At 43.4% G+C, this 27,161-nt stretch overlaps 2 protein-coding genes across 2 annotated transcripts in view; one reads left to right on the forward strand and one right to left on the reverse strand.

Moving 5' to 3' along the window:
• Positions 1 to 1,700: 1,700 nt before the first annotated feature.
• NDUFC1 (NADH:ubiquinone oxidoreductase subunit C1) lies at positions 1,701 to 4,348 on the reverse strand. Its single transcript, XM_084262721.1, has 4 exons — positions 4,009 to 4,348; positions 3,298 to 3,401; positions 2,582 to 2,664; positions 1,701 to 1,846 (listed from the first exon to the last, which is right to left on the reverse strand). Coding segments are annotated over exons 1-4 (243 nt in total). The 5' UTR covers positions 4,064 to 4,348; the 3' UTR covers positions 1,701 to 1,845.
• Positions 4,349 to 4,800: 452 nt separating this feature from the next.
• Positions 4,801 to 27,161, forward strand: part of NAA15 (N-alpha-acetyltransferase 15, NatA auxiliary subunit) — a 37,839-nt gene continuing 15,478 nt past the window's right edge. The window contains exons 1-12 of the mRNA XM_084263570.1: positions 4,801 to 4,859; positions 17,460 to 17,544; positions 18,446 to 18,550; positions 19,232 to 19,389; positions 21,874 to 22,008; positions 22,177 to 22,330; positions 23,613 to 23,732; positions 24,388 to 24,483; positions 24,621 to 24,727; positions 25,068 to 25,140; positions 25,912 to 26,081; positions 26,816 to 26,968. Of these exons, the coding sequence (XP_084119696.1) occupies positions 4,806 to 4,859; positions 17,460 to 17,544; positions 18,446 to 18,550; positions 19,232 to 19,389; positions 21,874 to 22,008; positions 22,177 to 22,330; positions 23,613 to 23,732; positions 24,388 to 24,483; positions 24,621 to 24,727; positions 25,068 to 25,140; positions 25,912 to 26,081; positions 26,816 to 26,968 (1,410 nt within the window). The 5' untranslated portion in view covers positions 4,801 to 4,805. The remainder of the gene's footprint in view (positions 4,860 to 17,459; positions 17,545 to 18,445; positions 18,551 to 19,231; positions 19,390 to 21,873; positions 22,009 to 22,176; positions 22,331 to 23,612; positions 23,733 to 24,387; positions 24,484 to 24,620; positions 24,728 to 25,067; positions 25,141 to 25,911; positions 26,082 to 26,815; positions 26,969 to 27,161) is intronic.

Consider the following 27,161-nt stretch of genomic DNA (forward strand, 5'->3'; position numbering starts at 1 on the left):
TGCGCGGCGGGGCGGGGCCGCGGCGAAGCGGGCGGGGCCGGCGCTAGCCCCGCCCCCGGGCCGCGTGCCGGCGCACCTGGGTGCCGCTCCCGGCAGGGGCCGCGGCGAAGCCGGGGGGGAGCGGCCGGGCTTGCTCGGGACGCGGAGCCCGCGCCGCGAAGGGAGGGGGCACCGAACTTCCCCGGGGCCCTGCGCGGGAGGCAGCCATACCTGCCGCTGCAGCGCTGGCCGGGGAATGGGGTGCGGGCACTCCGCCTCACGCAGGCGGCGGGGGCAGGGATTGCGGCCCTGTAAAGGCCCAGGCTATGAGGAAAAACACCGGGATTGCGTTAGCCAGCGGGGGGGGGCAGTTACCGGGGTGAGGAACGCACGGCAGTTCTATTAAAGCAAAAGGTCTCCCTCTTCCTTTGCCAACAAATCCCGGGAAGAGCTCCGAAGAAATTAAATCCACAGCAGAGGGCACGGAGGTGGAACACTGGGACAAAGGAGCGTGATGCTGGTAGGAGAATGCGTGAAGAAGAACTCCCATGGGATCACATTGCCTGTGAAAGCCATGGGCATCTCATGGCCAGACCTGTGCCACCACTCTTCTCTCCACCTCAACAGGCAGTTGCCCCCTTACCCATCCCTTCCCCATACACAGCTTTGATGCTCTCTTGGGTGATTACTTCATGATGTTCTGCCCACTGTCACTGTGCCTTTTGACCTTGACTGACCTTGAGCCATACTGAGGAGGCAGTGCTCACACTACAGCACAGCACCGAGGTTGTGGGCAGGGCTTAGGCAGTGAGGATTCCAAAAAAGCAGGCAGGGGACAGCCAGCCTCTCCTCCACACCACGCACAGCCCAGGGTACAGCTGCAGAGTCCCCCTCTTACTACCCTAACAAGCAGCGAAAACCTGGTACTATTCCATCAGCTCTCAACTCCTGCATTTCCAAGGAACAGATCCCTGAAGGACGGAGGATACTCCTCCCTGTGACACCATAGAGCTCAAAGGTGCGTCCAATAGCCACCAAAAAAGGGACACACTAATGGGCTGCGGGTCAGTTAAGCTGCCTCCAAACTCAAGATGAAGATGTCCCCTTTGCTTTATGAAAATACAGAATGCAATTTAAGTGCCGTAGCAAAAGCAAAGCAAACTTCCTGGCAAGGAAAAATAATTAAGAACTACGCAGAGCCAGCCACCTCTGAGTTTTGTTGTCCCTGACAAAGCTTCATTCCTGCTCTAGAGAGGGGAAAAAAATAAGTCATTAGTTTGGACTACATCGGACTGAGGACAACGGCACTCCGGGAGTGGATCGAGCTTGGGAACAGATGTCTGTGACTTGCCATCTCAAAAAGTCACTAGGTCAAGCTTTTAAAGCCTACCCAGTCAAGGCTAAGTTGAAAGCTGCTTCTTTGATGTGTGAAGTAGCAAACACATTTTGGCAATTTGTGCAGATGAGTTTTATGATGTTTCCCGTGAATCCTATTCTTTTCTTACTTTATAAATTTGGCAATGGGAATGATGGCAGGGCACAAATACACTTAACTTCTGGAAAATTTGTTGGAACTCTCTCTGAACTGACGTCTAATTTCCTAATACACCTTCTGAAAGAGTTCTGAAAAGTAACATCGATAAACTGTGAAACAAACACCACGTAAGAGTCTCAAGACCAGTAGAATGAGGTATAAACAGCAAGAGAAGTCTTTGTAAGTTTCTTCCAGGGGTTATAATTTATTTCCTAACTCTGCACATGAAATGTATGAACATGGAAGTATTTAGATACTTTGTACTTCTGCTGTGGTCACTTATTTGTAGGTCAACTGGTGATTGTGCTGCTTCTTACCAAGTGTGCTGCCAGCCTAAGGAAAAAGGAAAAAAAAAAAGCTTCAGCAACAAGGAATTAGATTAGAAGCACCTCAGAACCTGCTGTATATTTAGCCAGAAGGGAGTATTTGTGGGAAAGATAACCACAGCACTACAAGTTTTTCTATACCTATTTTAAGCAGTTCTTTCATGTGGCACGTTAGTTGCTCTGAGGCCACAGAGAATTTCTACCCAGCAGGAACACAAACACGTGTTTTTACACAGAAGAGGACACCCACCACACATGATTTGTGCTACAGTGCACGTCTAAGGGCTCTGACTTTATACCACTCTTACGTGTCGTACACGAGTGAAAAAGAAGAAGAGCGCTTCCCTGTACAAACCTCTAAAAATAGCTTATCATTGCCTTTTTTCCATAATTTGTTTCATGACCTTGATCTCCTTGCCACTAAGGCACTTGTATTCTCTCTGTGGCCTAAATCTACTACAGACATTATAAAAGATGTGTTATTTTCCAAAAGTCTGCGTGTCAGAGACAGAAAGCTGTGGGTGATTATGCACACAAATGAACATATGAAAATACCAACCAGTCCCCTTGTCACTTTAAAACTGGGAATGAGTTAGAAGAATAGCAAGAGCCAAGATGTGAAGTATTAAGGAAAAGAAGGGAAGAAAATAAGTCCTTCCAAAATCCCGATCGCTAACAGAAACCAAGGCTCTGCAGAATTTGTGTTCAGCTCAGTCCAAGGCATCAGTATGTACACACTTACTATGAACATCCCGTGCACTTATGTCCTCGCTCTTGTTTTCTTCTTTCATATTCCATTACATCTTCATTATGTTGCTTGAAAAGCTATAAAATAGCAGTATGCAATAAACAGCTATAAAATGCACAGCTGGAACCAGACAGCAAAAAGATTTGTGCAGCATTCACATTCTTGGAATGTGTAACTGGGACAATGCAAAGTAAACACTCTGTAAATTATCAATTGTCCAGAGAGGCATTTTTACTACAGCTTTCTCAAGTATATTCTGCTGGCTGGCTGAGGGAGAGAGGGAGGTTCCCACTGTCAATCAACCACACAGAAACAGGGAAAGCCTCACAGTGATGGCACCCCACCTTGAGAGGTGCTGTCATCCTGGTTGCAGTGCTTATCCCACACATTTCTTTGTGAGAGCAAGTAAGGTGTAGTATCAACACTGGGGAAAATAACATTAAGGCCTTAAACCAACAGGCTTGAAGAATTAATTCTTCTGTTGTGGCTGTTTCAAGTTTGCAAGGGAGAGAAGCTGAATCGGTTGTCCATTTTTATAAAGACCACCACAGATTTGGGGAAACAAACTAATCAGCATATTGTGCTTCAATCTTGGCATCTGGTATGACTATCCATCACCCCCATCAACTAAATAAATGGCAGTTACTGCTTTCAGATCACCATGGTTTGGGAATAGTTAAATTCAACAAAACCCAAATGAAAACACTTACAAAAGCCCACAAGGCAGCACTGGTGCTGAAAGCCAAGCCGACTCCAAACCAGTTTGGTTGGTCATAATTACGTTTTCTGGCAACAAACGCAGAACGAGTAAAAGCTAAAAGGGCAGAAGATCACAAACATGTTAACGTTCCTCGGGTCCACCAAGTCAATTCCTGACACTCATCCCAAACAAGCCCGGTTACCACACAGCCCGTAACACCGATATAGCTCACCTGCCTGTACACACACCGCGGCATGCACAAATCTGAGGGGGAGGGAGAGGGGCCGCGGGGCACTGCACACTGCTGAACGCAGCACCTCTCCCCTCTGCTCTGACCGCACAGCCCATGCATGCCCTTACCGCATCCTCTGCTAAATCTGCCCTTCGGCAAGCTCCCCGCTCCGGCCAGGCCTTCCCAGCCCACCCCATGCACGGCACGGCCTTCCCGAGGCCAGCCGGCAGCTCAGCCCCGGCGGGCCCTTCCCCCGGTCTGGAACCAGCACCAGCTTAACGCAAAAGCGGAATTACGGGACCAATTCGCTCGCCTTTCAAAGCCCCAACCAGCCCCCCAGCCCACGAGACGGAGGAAACCGCCCACCGCAGCCTGCTGGAGCCCCGGCCGCGACGCCCGGCGCCAGCCCGCTGACAGAGCGCGACCGGCCGGCCCGAGCCAACGCGGGTTCGCCGCTACCCCGGTTCCCACTCTGACTACGCCGCTCACCGAGGCCCGGTGTCCGCGCTACCAGCCGCACGCCCTTGACGGCCGCCAGCGCCATCTTGCCAGCTCGTCCGGGCCCCGCCCCTTCCCCAAGCGCCGCGAGGGGTCGCGCTGCCCCGCTCCCCCCTTCAACGCGTGTGCTGTCGGCGCGGCGCTGCCTGCCCCCCGTGGAGCCGGCCCCGCGAGGCCGGGCTGGCGCTGCGGGCGCGGGTAATACGCCGCCCGCTCCCCCGCTGCGCCCCGCAAGGCGAGCCAGCCGCCGCGCGGCCTGCAGCACAAGCAGCGGGTTGCGGGCAGCAGCGCGCCGGGCCCTGACTCAGAGGGCGGGGCGGACCGGGACGCCGCTTCCCTCCCCGGCCCGGCACACCTAGCGGGGGCGCGGGCAGGGCGGGGACCGCGCGGGGTCGCGGCGCATGCGCACGGGCCGCCGTGACCCGGCTGGGGAAGCCCTTCGCGGTGGCCATTTTGGCGGTGCCTCTCTCCGGCCTGCTCAGTTACCACGTGAGCCGCCGCCCGGGGCTCGGCGCGGCGCGGGGCAGCCCGGCGCGCAGACGGCGGCCGGGAGGGGCCGGGCTCTGCGGCCGGCGAGAGTGCCTCCGTTTGAGGGAGGGCGGGAGAGCTGGGGAGGGGTGGGGAGGCGGCGGCGGCGGCAGCAGCAGCAGCAGCCAGGTTCCGGCGGGGAGGCTCCCGGCAGCGGCGACCGAGCGGCGGGGACGGGACGCAGCCCGCTCGCCCGCCCCCCTCCCTGAAGCCCCTCGGCGGCGCCGGAGCCAGCGGCGGGAGCGGGAGCGGCAGGGAGGATGCCGTCGGTGAGCCTGCCGCCCAAGGAGAACGCGCTCTTCAAGCGCATCCTGGTGAGTGGCGGGGCGGGAGGCCCGGGCTCGGCCGAGGCGGGCCGCGGAGGCGGGGGGAGAGGCGGCGGCCCCTGTCCCCTCTCCTCCCCCGGGATGGCGGGGAGCGGAGCCCCGACGCGGCCCCGCGGGCCTAACGCCGCCACCCCGGCCCTCGCCGTGCTCTGGCCGCCCGCTCTTTCCTGCCCGGGCAGGCCGGGCCGAGGGGCGCCTGTCACCCGCTCCCTGTCCCGCCCGGGCGCGGTCCCCGCGCGGCCGGACGCGTCTCCCCGCTTGCCTCCTCCAGCCGGTTCCTGCTCCCGGGCGGGGCCGCGCCCGGGCCGGAGGGGCTGCCCTGTTCCCCGGCGTCCCGCGACCTTCCGGAGGTTCTGCGAGAGGCCCCTGGGGCCGGCCGGCGTTGCCCGCGGCTCGGCAGCGGCTCCGTGAAAAGACCCCTGTGGCAGCTTCATTCATCGGCTGGCTGCCTACTGCCGCTCTGCTCAGCCTCCCTCCCTCGTCTGCTGCCACTCAGCACCCTCCCTTGCTTTTCTCTTTTCTTTTTCCTTCTTTTTTTTCAATTCCAACAGCTCGGGCTGTTGTCGTAGCTGGTAGCTAGGCTTGTTGGTCGGCGGGGGTGATGCCTTTCGAAGGAGGAAGTGGAGAAGGGCGAAGGTTTTTGAAGTCTTTCTGAAGCGTAGCTCATAGCTAGCGCTCGTTAAAGCCCGACAACCCGTTTTCTGGGTGGTAATCGGCATGCAGATGAAAGAAACTGCAGTGGAGTTGAGGCCGAAAACCTGTTGTTTAGAATAAGGTGAAGGTAGGGTGCAATCCCGAGGACCGCCAAAGTGTGCACGGTTTGCTTGCATCTGAAGGAACTTGTTTCAGCTTTGATGTGGTGTTGCAGGGACCTTGTGTTTCTAAGGAGCTGGGGTGAACTGAAAATGGCAAAATGATCTTAGTGAGCAACTAACGTTTGTATTAAATCAGTGGTTTTATTTAGAAGATTCTCCTATCTGGGTCAAGCACTGTATTGTTTTCTTTCAAAAAAAGTCCGTTTTGTCTAAAAATTCTCTGTCTTCTTCCAAAGAGGCTTAGACTAGTGTTTTGGACCCCTCCAGAGATCAGAAGTAAGATGAATACTCCTCTTGGAGTAAAAGCACTATAAATGTCTGCCATTTAAAGGCAGGAAGGAAATATGCATATAATCTTCTGTCATTTGTTTTTTAAAAATGTGTTTTGAAAGTGGGATAAATCTATAAAAGTAAAAATCCCTGTGTACGGGCATCTTACCATAAGATAGGCAGCTTCAGTTTGGGTTAGAAAGCGGGTGAAGTGAACTGTAAAATTTCTCGTCTGAAAGATCCAGCCCTGCTTTGGGGCTGTACGACCTTGTACTAAGTGTGATTTTTGACGTGTTACAAGCTGGGAAGTAGTAGCCTCGTCGTTCATTCACTCATCCTCCTTTCCATTGAGGTTGGCTTATATAGTTATGAGGTAAACTGAATCAAGGAGCCTCTCTGTGTTTAAAACCGACTGGGATTTTGATTTTGACTTCGGTGTTTTTCTTTCCTGGGCTTGGTGCGTGGCTGTCTCGAGTGTTTGTATGGAGGGCAGGAATGAGGGAAGAATAACAGTTTGGAGAAAATGCTGGCTCAGTACGTGTGAGATGGATAAAGCTTCGCAGCTTGGTTCAGATCAGGAGAGAGAAGGGCGTGCTCCAGTCCAAGCAGATTTTTGTGGGCTGAAGTAATTTTAATTTCTCCTTTTTTAAAAACTGAAAATCTTTAATAAAAATAAAAGTGCTTAAGGTACTGGGTAGGCTAAAAGTTATTCAGGCATTTTTGATATTGACCTGTATTGTGGAGGGATGAGTCTGTGATCTCTATGTAGTCAGGTGCTAAGACTGACCAGTGATCAGGCATCTTTGTAAAGTGTGCTCAATAGGAAAGGCTTGAAGTTAGTTTTCATCACACTGAAAATTTGCCTAATGAAACACTTGTCTGCCTTGTTATGGATAATGACCTTACTCTGTGAAGTTTAGATTTCGTGTTTGACTTGAATTAGTTAGACATCTTCTAGGAAGCCCCATGTATCAGTGCAAGTCCAAAGACATGTTGCTTCCGTATTCCTGTGCCTTCACTCTGCCTGTCTCTTCCAGCAGCCTCTCTTCAGTCTACACCTTCTTTTCAGGAGACTGTAACCCTTCATTATGCTGTATCCTCTGCTGCCTCTTCCTTTTGGCCCATGGGTGGCTGAACAAGCAGCATGAGGAGTTTGAGTCTTGCCTGGGCAGCCGGCTCCCCGCTGGAACCTCCGAGCCCCTGGCTGGCTCACAGGGTGGGCTGATTGCCTGGCCCTAGGTGGGCACCTGCTGTCTCCTGGCCCCCTGGGCAGGCCCTGCAGTTGTTCTGTTGAGCGTGCCTGGATGAGATGTTTTTCAGCAGATGCTTTGGGAACCAGCCCAAATGGTATTGAAAGGATATATTACCCTTCAAATATGTAATTAATTGCTGGTTCCCGGGCTGTCTACAGAAATATCAGGTCATTCGCATTCTCATTTTCATAGAGGTAGTAAACACAGGAGTCCCATGGGTAACGGCCTTGTATTTTTGTAAGTGAGGCGTAACATGGGGAGGAAAAAAAAAAGCAGACCTGTTTTGTGGGTGCTTTAAGTTCCTGAGGCCTCGTTTCTTGGCCGTATTTAAGAATTGTGCCTGTAACACAAATGTTGGACGCTACAGTCTTGCAAAAACTATACCAAGCTGCCCTGCTTTTCGTAGCAAAAGGCAGTAATTAAGCTTTCAGGGGGTTTTTGTTCATTTTGTCATAAACATCTTACATGATCAGTGAATTTATTTTGCTTATGGATTTGCTTGCAAGCCAGCATTTCCACCCAACTGACAAATTCTGAGTTCAGAAGCGTGTGCACTTTGCCTTTGCATGTTGCAACACACTAACTAGACTAACCTCTTCGAGTCACTTTACAGGTATGTGGAGGTTCTACTAGAACATTTTTCCATTTGAAAGGCATTTTTACAGTTTAGCCTTCCTGTGGTGCAGAGGGAAGGGACCAGCATGAGTAGCTTGAATAAAAATAACCACCCACAGGATTATCAATCACTGTTTGGCCTAAACTTGCACTCCCATTAAAAAGAAACTTTTTAGCTTATATTGATCTTATAGTTATAACTATTTGCTGTGAAGCCTGCAGGTGGATATTCCTGTTCTGCTGAATTCAGAAGAAAAGTGGATCTCTTAAGTTTTTTGGGTTTTGTTTTCGATCTATTTGAACATCTACAATTGAGTCAGTATTATTCTTTTGGACACCGGTAAACTCTAGGCAGTCCAGAGATTACTTGAGAAGAATTCAGGTGGAGACAGAGGGTTGATTAGTCAACACAGAGGTTGAAGGAATGGAGAAGTTAAATTTTTTGGCACCCAGGAGACCGGATGCACTGAGAAGTAATAGAAAAAGGTGTTTACTCCATTATTTTTTTCCCTCCCCTTAACAACAAGTGCAAGACTAGTAGTTACAGGAAGTGGGAGTGACATTTTTTCTTCTTCTTAATGAAGTATAATTGATGAACTTTCCTGGCATTTTGCCATCATATCCGGGCAGATATGATTCATCAAATGTGTTAATATTTTATCTCACAAATCCCGAAGACTATTCAGTTAGCTTTTGTTTGGATGGAGAAAAATGTATTGAAAATGTATTGAAGAAATATTACATACAGAGCTACTAGAGGTGCCATATGTTATGTGGAAGAGTTTTTTCAGTTCTTTTAAGCAGCAGAGGATAAAGTTCTTGGAGTCACGGTGTTCTGACAGGCTAAGATGCTGTAAATACTTCTCAGGGTAGCAGGCTTAGCCTGAATAGGGTTTGAGCAGGAAGAAAGAAAGTCCAAGTATTTAAGAAGTGAAACACTGTATTTCATGCTGCAAACAAACAATTCAAGTGAGGAACTAGATGTGTTCAGGCCTGGCTTAAGTAGTGTTACTGATTCATAGCTCTAGTACCTACTGTAGAAGTAGCGTGCTGAAGCAGCAAGGTGCCATGCCTGTCAGGGCTTGTGTATGTGACATTGCAGGCACGTCAGAGTTTCTCTGATGATACGTGGTGTTCGTGATGTCTGGAGAGCCATACACCTACCATCTCCATATCAGATACCTTATGTGCTAGGCAGGCTTGATTTGGCATGGCCAGGACTCGTATCTCCCAGTGGGACATTACAATAACCGTGGCGCCTGATATGGGGGGCGGAAGGGGGGGGAGAGGGGTTGAATTTCACCTTTAGGTGGTCATTTCTAAGGTAACACTGGTGTGCTTAAGGGTATTTCTGTTTGAGCTGGTTGTCTTATCTTCCACGCTGGCTGGCTTTGATAAGTGTCCTACTAAAGGATGTAGGAACTTCCTAATGATGAAAAAGCCTGTTGAACAGCGTCTCTTCAATGCCTCTGCTGTAAATATGCCAAGTCCCTCCTGCTGGGCCATCTTCCTGTTTCTTCATTCTGGAATCTGTTCCCTGCCCCTCTACTTCAAACCAGCCAGACCTGTGCTGCTCCTTCACCTGTACTCTTACCAGCACTGGGCCTCTAAAGTTCTGTCTAATAGAAGTTCAGGTGCTGACTTTAAGGTTGCTGAGGTGGCAGAGGTCGCTTAAGCAATCTTGATTCAAGATTAAAAATTGATTTCCAGAATTTGACTGTTATCAGTGACCAAATAAATTAGCACATTTTGTGTGCACTTGTTGCATTTGCATGACTGTACAGCAACCAGGTCTGCTCGCCACAGGAGTTTCACCACATACTATCTCATTTGAAACGTGGAATTGCTAACAAGGCTGTCCCAGTATCTTGGCTGTTGAGATAGCAATCACTCATATTTCCTTTGCCAGAAGGAATGCCCACTTGGCCCTGCCAAAAGTAGTAATAAAAATGATGTCTTCGTTGAAACATTGGAATAGAAGTAAAGACCAGACCAGACCTGCTGCTTTCAGCAGAGTCACTGTTCTTGTTTTTCTGAAATATTTCTCAAACTTGCTAAAGAAATTAATTACTGTTTGAGACTCTAGGATGCCATTAAGGAATCACTTGAGCAATGCTGCTGTTACTAAAGCCTGCTCACCAAATTAGGGCGTTTGTTGTCATTGGGGCTGTCTGAAATTTTAGAAACAGGATTCCCTGCTGTAAATTTCCAAGGAGCAGCATAATCTTGATCCTTACCTGCTTCAGTTATAAAAATACAAGGCATATTAATAGCAACACATCCTAATTTCTGCACAGTTGTAAGATCGTGGATAGATTTGTGTTGTTACAGCTACAGATAGTCTTAGCTGAACACAAAGTGGTTTTTGAAATGATGAAACCAGTCTTATTTGGGACAGTGAGCTTTGTCCTCTTATATGATACTACCTTTTATTTTGGTTAGAATTTGGTTGAGTTGTGTTTATTCATTCCTTTTTTTCAAAGGTTTTCCTAATGAGTTTGTGCTGATTGCTTTTTCTGGGCATCTCAAGTTTAAATGTCTTGTCCGCAGCAGTACTGTGTCCACACGAGACGAGCGATGATAAAGGAGTTACGTCTCTTCTGATTTTGCTGATGGAGGGTTAGAGAACATGAAGAATTATTCATTTCCACCCTTAATGCTGAGAGTAGTGAGGTTTGTTACACAGATTTCTGTGGCTTCTCCGATACCACACAATCAAGCTAGCAAACCTTGTAATGTTGAAGAACAACTTTTCTTATCTCACTAACCACACTTAACTATTTCGCAATGGTTCTGCAAGACAACATCTCTCATCACAGCTAAGGGTGAAGAGTCCTCTGGACATAACAGTCAGTAGCCCCATCGCATGTCTTGGTCTATATTGTGAGATCCAGCTGATTTAATGTCCATGTGAGTCCATAACAACCCATTGTGTGGGCTGCTTTACCCTTTTTCTTGCCGTATCTTGGAATTTGATTTATTTAGCTGTTTCAGATGATCACTAAAACCCAAATGCAACCTGTGCATACTGGTTCTTTTATGAGGTGTGGTCAGTTTAATGCTATATCCAGAGCTGAAGCCTGAACATAGGGGTTCCAGAGTAATGGATGGAAGTCAGCTGAATTTAGTTGTCATGGCCAAACTCATGACAGTTGTCCCCAAGAAGGAGAGATTAAAGTAATTGCCAACAGAACTGGTGTTGAATAATGGATTTTTTTCAGCAAGTCTTGCTTCAGTGACTGAGGGTTTCTAGTTTCGCCTCTAGAAAAGCTGTAACTATTGGTGCGCAGTTCTTTCTGACTGCGTTTTTGTCGAATGCAGGAATGAGGCCAGTTCACAAGCACATACGGATTTATTGCCTGCCTTGGTATTAAATGGAAAGGTGCACCTTTTTCTTTTCTTCCTAACTAATTTCAGTTTGAACCTGTTCTATTCCTCTGGTTATACTTTATCAAGCGGTGCTAGTTCTGAAGGTATTGATCTCCAAAAAGGGAAGGGACCATGTCTTAGTCCCTTAAATTAAACAATTGCTAAAGTTGTTTCATATACAAAACAGTTCTGTTCATTAACAGTGCAGAGCAATTGGTTTGGTTGGTTTTGATTTGACAGCAAAAAATTGTGCCCCAGAGTTTTGATTTCAGCATGAATGTGTCTGTAAGGTTCATCTTTTTTCAGTCCTTGGGTTTATACATTTTGTATTCAGTGTGGTAGAAGCTTTTGCCCAGAGCTGTTAAGCTGTTTGATATGGTTAGTGCTCCAAAGACCCACTAATTCATGGTGAGTAGTTGCTCCATGCTTGTACCTTTCAGAATCTTCTTTACTACGTTTAGCTTGAATTAGTGCAGTGCAGTGACTTGATCTGATGTAGCCGAGCTGTAGAGAGAGTAACTGTGCTGGAAAACAGCCTTGAGCTGCGCGGCGCTGGGACTTGCTGCCTTTTACATTGCTGCATCTGAACTGTGCTGGAAGAAACAGATAGCATCTCAGGGGCAGGCGTGCATATCATGCATTGTAAGCACACACCTTAGTTAATGCTAAGGCCAAGTATGCTGACATGTTCTGCTGCCAAAGGTCTCAGGGCATGGTAGTGTCCATCGTTGTTGAGCAGTGCCACAAGTGCACTTGTTCCTGGCTGCCACTGGGAGAAACCAGGGAGTCCGCTAAGGAACATGTTGCTGTAGCTGACAGGATTTGACCACCTTGTTTCTGCTCAAGCCTCACAAACCCTCAGGAGATAGTACAGCAGTGTGTTGAATCCATGAATTGTTCTGGTGATGCAGCCCATTCTCCATTGTACTTTCTCCTGGGGGCCTTCAGATGCAAGTAAAAAGTTGACCTGTGTCCATGTGTTGCCTCATCTGGTAGTCCTTGTATACAATGGGGAATAGTCTGCAGTGTATTGCCTTTGATGATAACATAGGCCATGTCACCTGCTAAGGAAGAGGCTAGGCACAGTGGCCCAGTGATGAGAAGTTAAGCTTGCATCTCCACTGTATCTTGGGGCTGAAACGAATTTTGGCACTCATTTAGTGAAGAAAATTATATTCTTTGGCTAGTCCAACCTAGCGTTGACTAAATTAGGAAGCTTGCTTTAATGGAGTCACTGTCAGTGAGAAGTGATTTCCTGTGGGGGTTTAGGTGTTGGTTTGGGTTGTTTTTTAAAGTACTCAATTGTGTATTTGTTTTAATTCAATTAATTTGCAGATATTGGAGTTTTTTAAAAAAATGGCTTTAAGTTGAAGCTAAAATTGTGACCCAGGAAAATACGTCATCTTTTAAGAGAAAACAGCTGAAAGTGTTTAATACTTTTTTTCCTTTCCAAAATTCTCTCTTTTTACACTATTGTTTTATTACTGTTCCAGTTCAGAGACCATCAGGATTGAGAATGTGGTCCCATTCCACACACTTGGGTCTGCTATATCCTTTTATAGGCTCACCCCACTCCTCTGTGTAACCAGCTGTGCTCCTCCAAGTAAGAAAAGAAGAAAGCAGTCAGTAGCACCTCAGTGCTCCCACTTGTGAGCTTAGGGAGTAACCAGTACCTTCTTTGCTTTGGTACTTTTGAGGAAAAACCGCTGGTTTTGCATGTTTCCACTTAAGAAGACAGAAGGCAGCTTCTCTGTATTGTTCTCCTATGACTTCAGCTCACTCATGAGACACACTTGGGTCTGCTTCTCACCTTTTTAATCAGGTGCAGAATCTAACTTGCATGGACTCCCGTGAGGCTTGTTTTTTGTTTGGGTTTTTTACCACTGCAAAGTGGTTTTAAGGCACTCTTGAATTAGCTAGATTGGACATCGACATCTTCTCAAACGCCCCTGCTAGAAAGGAAGTCTTCTGCTTTCTGTGTTGTGGTCTAGGTGATTCTTTGCTTAGGTTGAGTCCTGCTTGGTGGCAGTGTACATTCATTGCGCTGTGAAGCTTCTAGTGAGACCTGCAGCAACCCTGGGGTTGTGCTGTTAGAGCTGCTGTTCGTGTTACTGAACACACAGGACACTTTGCGGTGCGGTGATGATAAAACGTCTTACAAGTAGCAAATTTAAGTTGGGACAGCTATTAAATTATCTACTTTAGATACTGAATGCTTGCAGAACACGAAGGCTGCTTTTGGATAAAGAGGATCTGCGCTTCTGGAGATGAATATGCACAACATACTTCATGTGTCATGGCAGGATTTGGTCTGCGTGCGCAGTGTGTTTGATGCTGAGGTACACTTCTGCATGGTGAAATGCTGCACTCGACTATTGCCCTTGCACTTGACCATTAAAATGTCTATTTTGGGAGGGATGAGTATGTTAGAGGTAAAATGTGCTGCCCTCTTACAAGTAGCAAACAATTTGAGAGCCTACCTTGGAACGTTTCAAACTTGCAGCTGTAGCATTTCTAAAACGCAGTTGTGAAAATGTATGTAAAGAAAACAATGCTGAATTAAGGTTGGATAAAAGTAATCTCAGTGCTATTGTCAGCAGCCCTTAGGAGTGCAGCTGTAATCTGTAGCACAGCCTTTGGGATAGCCTTGAGTAACTAGAGCAGTTGCTTAAGGATCCAAGTAAGTCTTGCTGGCAGTAGGTTTGCTGACAAGGTTTAGAAAGTAGATGCATTAGAGAGGGAAGATTCAAGGCTGGAAGAGTGGAGTGAGGGGGACGCAAGCTCCATCCAGCAGTTAGCTGCCTAGATGAAGGTGAGCTTCAAACAGCAAGGTTTGTTTGCCTTTCTTCATGGCAGCCTTCAAGGGAGGCACACAGAGGATTCATTCACACTTGGCATGCTGGGCATGTGCCTAAGATACCTTCTGGCCTAAGAGTGATTCTGCACAAGCGCCCCAGGGCAGGCCAGGGGTACCAACACTAGAACAGGAACCCTCCTTCCACCTCAGATTTGAGATTCTAGAGAATACGGGCTTGTTACAATTTCACTGTCAGTCTCTTGTCTAGTAATCGCCATGCATTCAAATCCAGTGAATAAGTAGGTGGTGGGGGAGCAGTGGAAATGCAAATTCTCTCCTACCTGCTGTGGTCTTGCATGACTTTGAGGAGTCATACTCAGTCTGCCTCATCTTATTAATTCTTTGTAGAATTGTATTAAATCAGGTGCTGTTTCCTTGCTATAAAAATAGAAAATGAATTAAAGGGTCTTAAGAAGAATCTTGGTGTGTTTGGAGTAGACTGTAATTCTGGTCACAGCATGTATAGAAAAGCTTGGTAGATGCCTTCAAACATCTGGTAACTTATTAAAGGAAAAGCTTTGAAGGGCAGCGAAGTTGTGTTAGAGATTCAGTGCTGATAATCAGATTGTTTTCTTGTAAAGCATTTGTCTTAACCTCACTTTTTAGAAGTTTAGCTTTTATGTTTTCTCATTGCATGATGTCACAAGCCGTAGCTGGAGCACTTGTCTGTCAAGCATCAGAAGCAGGCTCTGACTGCTGGTTTTGGAAGTGTTAGAGGAGGGAACTATGCTCTTCTAGCTGTCTCTGAAACAGAGAAATATATTATTAGTGCAGAACAGCTGTCCCAGAGTAAGTGTTGGAGGCCTGGGAATGACTACTGCAGGCTATTCATCTGGGAGGAAACAAATTATTCAGACCATTTCTGCCTCCAGCAAGCCTATGTCTTCATGTCCCAAGAACACTTGAGATGTGACCATTTCTGCTTCTGTTATTTATGTATTTATTTTGTTACTGTGGGGTATTTTTCCTCTTTCTGAGAAACAACTTACTCCCTTAAGGATTTTCTCTTCAAGGCTGTGTATTAACTCATCCTTAACTTCCTTTATCCTTTTCAATGTTTACTGCCTCCTTTTTCTTAAAAGATTTTACTTTCATGTTTCTGTTCCTTGAAGCCACCGATTCACCAAGGTTTGTACCAGACATGGTGACATACGCTGTACTCCAGACTTCCTTCTCTCTCATTCACACCTTTATTTAAGCTTGTTAGTCCATATCCTCTTCAGAGGAGGAGATACATGTGCCTTAAAGCAGTGGAATCTCAGTGATGCTGTTGGACCCACTTTGATGAAATAACTATCCTCCTTTTCTGAAGCAGGGCAAAACGTGACCTGGATTTCATTTGTTCACTTCCTTCCACTGCTGAAAACATACAAGGTGTAGATCAAATACATATATATATAGAATGAGGAAGTACACAGAATGACAGAATTTAAAACGTTGCAGTTAACAGAATGAAACAGGCTCAAAGTATTAACCTGAACCAGTGGAGAAATTGTGTAGAGGAAATCACTCAAGTTTGCCTTGATCTCAGAACACTGGGAAGTGGAGACCTGTGATGCTTTGCTGGGGATGATATATGCAGCTATGGCTAGTTCTTCGCTTGGTACTTCAGGTGATGCAAGTACACCATCAGTTCCTGATAATTTATTGGCCCTACCCAGTGTTCTCCGTATTGATGGGAACTTTTCTGTAGACATAAGTGAATATAAATTTGTAAAGTTTTCCTGGCTGCAGCCTAAAGGGGGAAGTCTCAGTGAGTTTGCTCTGTTGCAAACTACCTTGCATTGTAAGCTCTGTGTGACTCAGAAAAACCTATGTGTAGATATCTCTTGTCTCCAGCGTGCGTACCATCTTGGCTGACTTCCCTTAAACTTCAAGGTGGAAGACTGGTTATTAGAGTATGTAAAACAGGACTGTTTGGAGATAAGATTTCATGTTCATGGTCAGTATCTGAGCAGCTGTACTCAAAGGCAAATTGGGAAGCCCCAAAGTTACCCCATCTGCTTGTGACAGTGCCTTCATTATACTGGAGATGTGTTCTGAAGTTCCTGTGGCTGCACTGCTTTTGTGACAGGTTTTGCTGCTTTCACACCTACCTAGGTGGGAGCAAATGGCAGCCCTGCTTTCAGGGAGGAGGCCTGGGCGGTGACTCTTGTGACTGATGATTTCAAATTAAAAAAAAAAAAAAAAGGCTTGCTCCTGTTGTGTTGTCACCTGTAAGCCCTCTGTCAGCTCTGACCGGTGGCTGATTAAAGTGACTCAGCCAGCTACTTGAAAGCAGATGATGACTAAAAGGTGTAAATAATAACCAGCCAAGTCTAATAGCAAAAAAACCCCAACCAACAAACAGACGCCTATACAGATTTCCTCTTGCCTAACCCTTAATCTTCCTTTGCTGGGTGGTTGTCCTGCTGACTTTTCCTGTCCTTAACGATAGAGGGAGTTGTCTTTTGGAAGTGTACAAAGTCGAGATTGGGTAGGGCTGTGAGCAACCTGATGTAGTAAAAGATGCCTCTGCCTGTGGCAGAGATCTTTGATAGTCCCTTCAATCCAAACCATTCTGTAATTCTTCTCTTGATGCATTCTGTTGATGGACTCTGAAGATGAGTCCATCTTGCTTCTCCTACTCTTTCCTTTCCCATGATTCCCTTTCCATAAGGGTGCTGACAGGTTAGGGGGAGCAAGGTTTGTGATGCCTCTTGGTCTTCAGCGTTAGTATTTTAGCTGTGTGACTTTAGTACCTAGAAAATAATACATCCGCTCAGTGGTATACCAGTGTTTCCATCTGTGCTTTGGAAGAGAAAACTGGACACAAGAGAATTGATAAAGTTGGATTTAATAAAAATGTAGAGAGCTGTTTTAATTTCCAGTGTGGCAGGATAATGTTAGAGTATACTGCTTTTGAAAGGTTGTGTCTATGTGAGCTATAGGTGGTATTCAGATTGATCATGAGAGGTTGCTTTCAGAGATAGTTTAAACCGAGTTCCAGTGATATAATTGCCTTTCCTGACAGCATGGGTGTTGGAGGTTGTCTGGTGGTATTTCGGTGAAAAATAATTGAGGCAGAGTGAGTTGACTGCTTACCAAGATACGTTAGGACATAAGGTTTGCCTTTATGTTAAAGGAAAGTCAATTCTCTGTAGGCACATGTGCTTCCTGTGGTATCTTATCTGAGAAATTGCTGAGTGATAATGTGTCTTCAGTTACACATTTAAATTAATGTTCTTACTCATATACAGTGTCTTTTCTGTTGATGGAAAGACTTTTTAAATCACAGGAAGTTCATTAAACAGGGTTTAATGAAATATGAGTACATTTTGTAAAAGCCTAACCCTGTACTGATTCTTAATTTTGGGGTGCAGAAATACTTTAGATTTTTTTAATAAATGTACTCTGCTTTTCTCAACAGAGGTGTTATGAACATAAGCAGTATAGAAATGGGCTGAAGTTCTGTAAGCAGATCCTTTCTAACCCAAAATTTGCCGAACATGGAGGTAAGTTCTCTGATGGCATGTGTTCGTTTCCCCTTCCCCCCGTCGTGTGTGCCTTGTCCCCCCCCTGCCCCATACTTTAGGGTAGAGTAATAATTTAAGTTTTATTTATACCTTTTGCCCATAAACCAGTAAGAATTCCCAGAAACCTGCACCATGTTGAGCACTTAGTGTTGGTAAGGTTTGTCATTTTAAAGACTGGTATTACTGGTAGTTAGCAGTCAAAGCTTGCAGTTCTTCATCTTCAGGCTGCAAGTCTAATATTCATTATAGCATGGTGCAAGTTTCTTAATGCACATGTACATTGTTTACGTCACTTCTCAGGGGAAATTGATATTCATTCATGTAGACTTGAAAGACTAAAGGAAGAGATTGAATGTTACTCAGCACTGGATGTCTGTCAGCTCTCTGATCTGCTGCTTTTTCTGAGGTCTTGCTGTAAAAGGTGTCTGTGTGTCTTGCTGTATTTTCAGTTGGTTCTTAGTACTGAGTTGAGAGTTTCATTCCACTGTCCAGAAATGTTTTGTTTTCTTTGCCAACTAGTTTGGCATGGGTGGATGTATGGAAGTCTCAGTGTTTTGAATAAATACTTAAATAGTTATAATGCTCCTTTACAGTAAAAAAAAAACACAAACAAACAACAAAACTCTCTTCAAAATGTTGGCAGAGCAGAGTTTTTAGTGCCTTTAAATTAATATGCTGCTTCACCTTCTGGCGGAAGTAGTTCATAAAATTTTAACACGATGTATGATACAGTTAAGTGAGGAGCCTGCCAGGATTGGTTTCCAAGTGAAAAAAAAAAAGAATACAAAATCCTGATGCTGTTAACTGAGTCTAAATTTTCAATAAGCTTAAAAACCTATGGAAATTAATAACTTTTTTTCTTTTTGTGTTTTTCTTTCAGAAACCTTGGCAATGAAAGGACTGACATTAAACTGTCTAGGGAAGAAAGAGGAAGCTTATGAACTTGTGCGTAGAGGCCTAAGGAATGACTTGAAAAGTCATGTCTGTATCCTTTTTGAAATAAGGCTTATGCTTATAAATGGAAAAAGGTTATTTCTGCAGCCACTTGATTTATAGAATTGCCACGACAGCCAGTACCATTAGCCTTCAAACTGGAAGTTCAGAATTTAGTCTTTTTTTCCCCCCCACCCAGTACATAAGAATATTTTGCCTAAGCTGTCCAGAGGGCGGATGTGTTGCATCTGTTGCTGCAGTTGTTTAACTCAAATATTATTTTGGCTTGCATTGTTTATTTTTTATCATTAAGCTGCAAATCTAAACTTGTGGTGGGCTGAACTAGGCATTTAAACATGTGGTTTGCTTTAAAAACATTAGTGGCTGCCATTACATTGATAAGGGCTTGTCATATACTTGGTATGCAGGAGGTGCAAGCTGTTCAGTTGTCTAATACAAGATCTTACTCAAATGTGCTGGAGTAAGCCTGGTGGTCTTTTTGGAGATCCTGTTACTCAATTTCCTCCCCCAGTCTGTGAAAAGCACAGTTCACAGCGTATTGTATGCACCCTATAGGTATAACCTGCAAACAGCTGAGGAAAGAATTGCAGTGACTGTGATAACAGCACTGTCCTTTCTGAAACAGCCAAAGAGCTTTTTACTAACCGTTCTGTTGCTGTCACATTAGATCTCCCTGCTCAAATACAGTAGAATCCTTAACAGACTCTTCCAGGTTGGCATGTCTACGGCCTCCTTCAGAGGTCAGACAAGAAGTATGACGAAGCTATCAAATGCTACAGAAATGCACTGAAATGGGACAAAGACAATCTTCAAATCTTGAGAGATCTTTCTCTGCTGCAGATTCAAATGAGGGATCTTGAAGGTTACAGGGTAAGTATACATGCTGCGTTTATTGCTGGATTTCAGAGCTCTGCAGCAAAGGTGGTATGTGTTTTAATGAAATTTTAAAAAGACACTGAGTTGGATCCAGACTGTTCAAACTGTGCTAGTCAGTACTCTATGAAAGTAAAAGCAGGCATGCTACAGAGTGCTTTCCATAAAGCAGACAGATTTAGTGGCATATTAAATGATACTTCTTCAGCTCAGTGTAGAACTGTTCAGGTGGGGTTTTTCTTAATGCTATATAATCCAGCTATAGACAATTTCTGGTCTTTTTATTCTTGGAAGAATTTCTGCAGGTAAAAGACAAGGTCACCAGAAGATTACTTATTCAGGAACAATGTTTCTATTTTTTAATAACTTTTTACCATATATCCCTCTTCCTTTAAGCCAGTGGCCACCAGTGGGTAAGCAATACAAAGCAAGCAGTATGCTGCATGAAGCATATTTTGCTTCCTAGCCAGCCTGGACATTGGTGACAGACAGCTGCTTTGAGTCCTTATGTTTCCTGTGAGCTACAAGACCATGAATCAGAACTCCTGAATGTTCATCTGTCTTGATTTAATACCAAATTACAATCTTGGGGTTTTTCCTGTTAATTTTTTTAGTAAAGCTGAACTTTTGCTGTAAAGCTGGTAACTTACATGGAACCCTCTTTCTGCCTGTGACTGCAGCACCCAGTTACTTGCTGTCTTGTGTGATTTATCTGTGTTTCTCACGTGAGAAATGTTTCATGCCAACCAGCCATTGCGAAGTGGTAGCGTCACAGCTTCTGTAAGGAGTACAAACTCTCTGTTGTCTTCTCTGTGTGATGTTTCTAATGTAGTTAGATTTCTTCTCTGTCATCTTGAAGTGTGAGACTCTCGTTTGCCAATACCTTTATTTCTTAAGAAGTAACAGCTTCTGTTCAGTATGCACATTGCAGAGGTACTTATGTGGTTTAAGCTAAATTGTAGTTGCTGCCTGTGATCTATGTATGGCTCACTTTAGGATTAGACAGAACAGTGACTACAGAAGGACTGTTTCCTATTGTGCCATCTAAGGGTAAGATAACAGTGGTCACCTGAAGTATTTATAATTCAAACAATAATTAGGGTGGGGGTAACCCCTCAATCAAAGAATTTTTTCTGTGGCTGGAAACTTGTGTGTGTGGCAGTGGACATGTACTGGTGCAATAAGGTATTCCTTTTTGCTGGGAAGAAAGAAATGATTGAGATTTTTTTATGTGAGACACCTTGGATAATATGTCTATTTTTCATCTTTTCAGGTTTTTCTTACACCTTTCAAATGTGTTTCTTAAAACACACTAGGTGATCTCTTCACAGATTATTTCCTTTTCAAGTTAGGGTCATGTTAGTATGGTGAGAACAAGCTTCCTTCTCAGAATCCTGTGGAACTGTCAGCTGACGTGGGTCCTCCAGCACCTTATTCCTGAGTTAGGACATTTCTTAATCACTGTTCTTTCTATGTTAGTCATTTAGAAATGTGACTCTTCTCTTGCTGAGACAAGATAGCCGAAACTTAGCATAGGTGCCAAAATTCATCTGCAAATGTATGTCCTCTTGGCCTCTGGATAAATGTGAATGCAGATGTGTAATTGCTAAACATACAATGAACACGTGGTTACAGAATGTGTTGAGGATTAAATGTTAATGTGCTTTGAAGCCAGCAATTCATGACTGATCATATGCTGGTTTCTGAAGAATGTGAGTTTACTCTCAATACCAGGAATAAGGCTGTGTTTTGGGTTTATTTTTGCTTTAACTTCCACCGTCTCCTACTTCTTTGTATTTTGAGTTTGACTTCATGCTAGTCAAACTGCTGTCACTGGTTTTAGTTCTTTGTTAACCCCTACTTCTAACTTTTTGGGCTCTTTCAGTAGTTAGTGACTTTTTTTCCTTTATTTTAAATTACTAGAAGATGCCTTTCAGAAGTCTGTAACAAAGCCAGTAATGTTTCCCTCAGATTAAAACAGCAGGATACCAAACAAATCTGTTGCATCTTCCAGCTGTAATTATCTTTGTGCCAAAGAACAGGGATGCACTTGCATGACCTACTTTTCCTAACAGCACTTGTAATGATGTAATGTGTATGTACTTGCAAGGTGAATTTGAAACACCAGTGTATAGAGATGCTTCTAGAGCTCAAACCAAAGTGTCCTTAACTGCCTTGTGTTCACAAGCGGTATGACAGGAAAAGCGCACCTGTCATACATTAGCAGAGTTACCCTGACTCATCAGTATTCAGCTGGACATGACATGTTATTTGGAGGGGATGTTACTTGGTCAAGTGTCTTAAAATTTATTCTTTCTTTTGGTTAAAAACAAACAAACAAAACCAAAAACATTTGCCTATGGAAAATGACTTCTTTGTAATGTTCCTTAAATATTACAATACTGGAGGCAGAACATTACATAATGGATTCTACAGAGCACCAGAATAAAGTCAGAAAAGTCAGTAGCTACTTTTTTTCAGGAAACAAGATACCAGTTGCTTCAGCTCCGACCTGCACAGCGAGCATCATGGATTGGTTATGCCATTGCTTACCATCTGCTGGAAGACTATGAAATGGCAGCAAAAATTTTAGAGGAATTTAGGAAGACACAGCAGGTAAGAGGAAAACGTGGAATTCCTCTGTGGATTGCTGCATGAGCCGCAGAGAAAACAGTTTTTCTTTTTGTGATGTGAAAACTGTGCGGTTTCTTTAGTGAAATTAATTAAATCCCAAAAGCACTCTAGAAGGCTGAACTTTGTCATGTGTCTTGCTTTCCTGTGTAGACATCACCTGATAAAGTGGACTATGAGTACAGCGAGCTGCTGCTGTATCAAAATCAAGTCCTCCGGGAGGCGGGACTATACAAAGAAGCATTGGAGCATCTTTGTACCTATGAAAAGCAGATCTGTGATAAACTGGCTGTCGAAGAAACTAAAGGTAATGACTTTTTGAAGGTAGACTTAAGTATGTGGAATGCCTGTACTGTCAGCTTTTCATATCTCTTGGAATTTCATCTCTGATTTTGTTTTTAGATTTATTTATGTACTTATGTGGCTGATGAGACATCAGTAGAGTACAGACAAACTGTTTTAAAACTTTTGAGCTGATGGGCATTTCAGACAGGTTGTTCTGAGCTGATGACCTGAAATTCTCTTTGAGTAGTGTACCCAGACACATTTTGTTACAGCTTTGATAGTGGTTCTGACAGGGAGACCACTGAAAGGACAGAATCATCTTTGGTGAAGTAGAAGGTTTTTAATTACACTTGGTCACTCTTGCAGTGTATGACAAATACACCCTGTAGCTGAGGAACCCAACACAGGCCTCTTACTGAGTTGATGTTTTCCCTGGCATTAGATACTGCGTGTAGTCTTCAAGTTATCCTGTCTGTGGGGGAAGCAGCATCTCTTGACAAAATTACTTGTCAGTTGTGTGACACAGGGAAGGACAGAGGTAATGCTGACTCACATTTTCCTCTTGAAACTGGATGAGAAAATCTTACCTTAATCTAGAATGACATAGTATTACCTCCAGTAATACTTCTAGTACCTACGTAACGTTTGCCAGTAGCAAAGCTTTAAAATACAGGCTCCCATTGTGAAATGGGAAATGGACTTTTTTTTTTGCCACTTCAGCATCAGAAAAGATGCTCTCTACAGTTGTTAGATCTAGACTTCACTTTAACAGTTGTATCTTACCATGAAGTATCATTCACAGGAAGAATGTGAACAAAGAACATTGCTTGCAGAACCCTGAGAATTCGTTAATCAGACCAAATGGCTTGATTTAAAACACTTAAGTTAGTTTTATGAAATGCCAGATTGAAGAACCACTCTTTTATTTACAGCCCTGCAATTTCAATGGGGTTTTCAAGATGCTATATAGATGAAATACTGTGTACTGCTTTTAATTGCCTTCTGTAGTAAAAACTGCTGAAAGTAACCAGTTGCATCAGTAAGTGAGGGGAAAAAAAAAACCCCACATGCATCTTGCTTTTAATGTTAAATTTTCAAGTAAGTTTCAGGAGTACTGGCTGAGTTGTAGAATCTTACCATAACTGCAGCTGTTGTTGCAGTAAAAGCCACTGTGATCGCTTTTTCTAAAAATTCAGAATCTGTATGGAGTTAAGGATTACCTAATCTTTTACTGTAGAGCGATTAATATTACACTGCTTCAGTGTCTTGTTACCTTAATTTAAAACTTCTTGTATTTCACGCAGGAGAACTCCTGCTTCAGCTTGGCAAACTTGAAGAAGCAGTTGAAGTCTACAGAGGACTGCAAGAAAGAAATCCTGAAAACTGGGCCTACTACAAAGGCCTAGAAAAGGCACTTAAGCCAGGTAATGATTTGATATGTCTGCACATTTAGAATTTATTGATATATCAAAAGTTGCTTTTGCTTAAATAGAATTATTGTTTAAAAATGTCCCCATTTAAGTTGCCTTTTAGTCATAGTCTTTACTTACTGTCATACAATGTCTGTTCACTTTAAGAAAGGCTAGAAGTATTTCTTTTATTGTTGTTTACCTGGTTTTACTGAACCAAAACAACAACAAAATGCAGCAATCTTTATGTGTGGATGAAAAATCATTATTTCATAGAAGACAGTTTTCATTTAGAATTTTTCTTTCACTGCCTCTGCTTTCTTAATCTTAGATTGTGGTACAGGTTTTGGAAAAACAGGCATAATTCTTCTTTGAATGTGTTTCGTTGTTGAAAATTTTAGCATGGTGATAAGGCAGGAACTCTTTTTAAGATGAAAGATAACCAGTTGCTCTTCCACTGCTGGAAGAGGAATTTACAGATACTGAGTACTTGAAATCATTTAGTGTGATAGATTTAAAAATAATAAAATGGAAATTAATGTTCTTCTAAGATATGTATAGCTGTTAGTTGCTAAATACTCTTTTTTTAACCAGATATAAATTGCTTCCCTCCCCCTTTCCCTTCTTGACAAAAAGGAAAGTAAAAGTAAGCTGTAAAATTCTGTTCCAGCTAATATGATGGAGAGGCTAAAGATCTATGAAGAGGCCTGGACTAAATACCCAAGGGGACTAGTTCCAAGAAGATTACCGTTAAACTTTTTGTCCGGTAAGTGCATTTTTGCTGAGCCAGGTAGGAATCAACAATTATATTTCTTAGATACTCATGTTTTAACAGGATAAACAGGCTGCAATTGATAAGTAATGTGTGGTAAAACAAAATCAACAGGTCTTTTTCCTCTCAAGGTGACAAGTTTAAGGAATGTCTGGACAAGTTTCTAAGGATGAATTTCAGCAAAGGTTGTCCACCAGTCTTCAATACTTTGAGATCATTATATAAAGACAAGGAGAAGGTAGGCTTCTTCCCCAAAACATCTTACGTGTTACAGCCTACTATATCTAGAAAAAAAATCAAGTATAAGCTTACATAATCTCATGTCAAGTTGGTAAATACAGAAAACTAAGGTTTACTCATTAAAAGCTGCATAAGTATTAACTGAGGGTGGCTTGCTTGGTCTTTCTTTGTTGAAAAACAGAGGAGAGATTGAATGCATTCTTACACATACTGTAATTCAGGATATTATAGAATTCTCTTACCAAAAATTACTAGTTTGGATAACACCAGGTAATTCAGGCTGAACTAAAATACCATCTTGCCCACAGATTTTTTTGTGTTTTGTCTTGCATGTGTAGGTGGCAATCATAGAAGAGCTTGTGATAGGTTATGAAACCTCTCTAAGAAGCTGCAGGTTATTTAACCCAAATGGTAAGTGCTAAAACTGTCATGGAAGTAGCTGGTGTAAGCATTATGTTAGCGTTCAGAGGGTGGGAATCAGTGGGGACTGAAGACATTGAGATGAAACGCTATGCCCCATAGTCAAAATTGAGTAGTGAGTTTAACACTTAAGACTTCAATAGTATTTTGGATTTCAAGCAGAGCTCTAACTTTCAATCTGATTTGTGTATAAGAAGTGTTTCTTGGATATGCCCAGGCGAACAGTGATGATAAATTTGTCAAAGGCTTTAAAGCTGTGGTGTGGAACAGACAGCCTGTTCTGTTTAAAAATATTTAAGTCTATGGGTGGAAAACCTGTAAATGCTGAGTGTGCTGTAATCTTTTACATTGTAACTGTGCAACACTTCTTGTTTAGCAGGACTCCTTGTTATGCTTTTAATCGAAAAATGTTTTAAATAAGAACTTGACATCATGCACTGCCATCTTGTGCATCTGGCTTCCCTGATTAAGGGACTACTTGGAACAAAATGTAATGCCTTTCTGAGCCACTAACTCATTTTTCCTTGAAACACCAGTATGTGAAGGGAACAGTGTGTGTTCAGGTCTTGTCAAAACGAAGAGTTAGAAGTTAATGGACTTAACTGGGCCCGAGTGTTTGGGAGCACTCACAGGCCTGGTGCGAAGGCCTGACACAGAGGCAGAATTGACTTCAGTGGCAATGTCTATCATGCTAGCTTCTAGCATGGTGTCTTAATAAACTCAACACACACAAAAAGCATCCCTTCATTTTTCTCTCTCCAGATGATGGTAAAGAAGAACCTCCAACCACTTTACTCTGGGTCCAGTATTATTTGGCTCAACATTATGATAAAATTGGACAGCCATCCCTGGCTTTAGAATATATAAATGCTGCTATAGAAAGTACTCCAACTTTGATAGAACTCTTCCTTGTGAAGGCAAAAATCTATAAGGTAAGTTTGGCTAACTCTTAGTGGCCAGAGGTTATTAATTTGTTGTGATGGAAGACCTTTATATATGCTTATACTTTGCTGTAATGTTTGTCATGTGAATATTGAAGTGTTAAGTTTGTATTAAGTAGGACACATGGAAACTCCATGGGAGATTGCTTAGTGAATTTTATTGAGTTGCTAGATGAGGTTGTTTGGCTAGTTTTTTTTATCACACATGAATAAGCCCCTATGAAGATAAAGCCAGTAGGGGACATACAGACAGCAATATGTTAATTCTCAGTTAACAATTACATTTTTTCATAATAAAATTCATGCTAACAAGTTTAGTTGATATTTTAAATGTCTTCATCTTGTTCTTAACTCCTGGGGTTTTTTAAGCTTCTTAAAACAATTCTCATATCTGCTATGGTATTGTTTCAGAAGAGGATTATTCAAAGTGTCCTTTAAGCATTCTCAGAAAAAGTCTAGTGCCAAAAAACCTGTAATTCCGTAAGGAGGGAAAGTATTTTTTGGGTTTTTGTGGTTTTTTTTTTTTCTTAATCTCTGGCTTTCCTGAAGAGACCTGTCTATTATTTAAAAAAAAAAAAAACAAACAAACAAACACAAAAAACAAAAAAAAAAAAACCAAACAAAAAACCAACCAAAAAGAACGCTAAATTAATTATATTAATGAGAGTAGGTAAAACACATGTTCTATAATTACTGAATCTAACTTGAATTTCTGTCTCTCTAAGCATGCTGGAAATATTAAAGAAGCTGCGAGGTGGATGGATGAGGCTCAGGCTTTGGACACAGCAGACAGATTTATCAACTCCAAATGTGCAAAATATATGTTGAAAGCAAACTCCATTAAAGAAGCAGAAGAAATGTGCTCTAAGTTTACGAGGGTTTGTTGCATTTAACTTCGCTTTTTTAAACATCGTGGGCCTAATCCTTGTGAAATACTTTTTTGTGTTAACTCTCCACTCTATATCTTTAAGTTCTGTGTCAGACTTACTCTGATTGCTTGCTTCACTCATGGTAGCCAGTATCAGGGTCTGAATTAATCTTGGATAAGCAGAATTCCATAGTAGTAAGTGA

The sequence above is a fragment of the Gallinula chloropus genome (genome assembly GCF_964237585.1).
Source record: "Gallinula chloropus genome assembly, chromosome: 4".
Lineage (NCBI taxonomy): Eukaryota > Metazoa > Chordata > Aves > Gruiformes > Rallidae > Gallinula > Gallinula chloropus.

Excerpts from the sequence above, each read along its gene's own strand:
- NDUFC1 (XM_084262721.1), bottom strand. The coding sequence starts at position 4,063 with ATGGCGCTGGCGGCCGTCAAGGGCGTGCGGCTGGTAGCGCGGACACCG. Across the intron at positions 3,402-4,008 it reads AGCGCGGACACCGGGCCTCG|CTTTTACTCGTTCTGCGTTT; the intron begins GTGAGCGGCGTA and ends CTGCCCTTTTAG. Across the intron at positions 2,665-3,297 it reads GTGCTGCCTTGTGGGCTTTT|CTTTTCAAGCAACATAATGA; the intron begins GTAAGTGTTTTC and ends GCTATTTTATAG.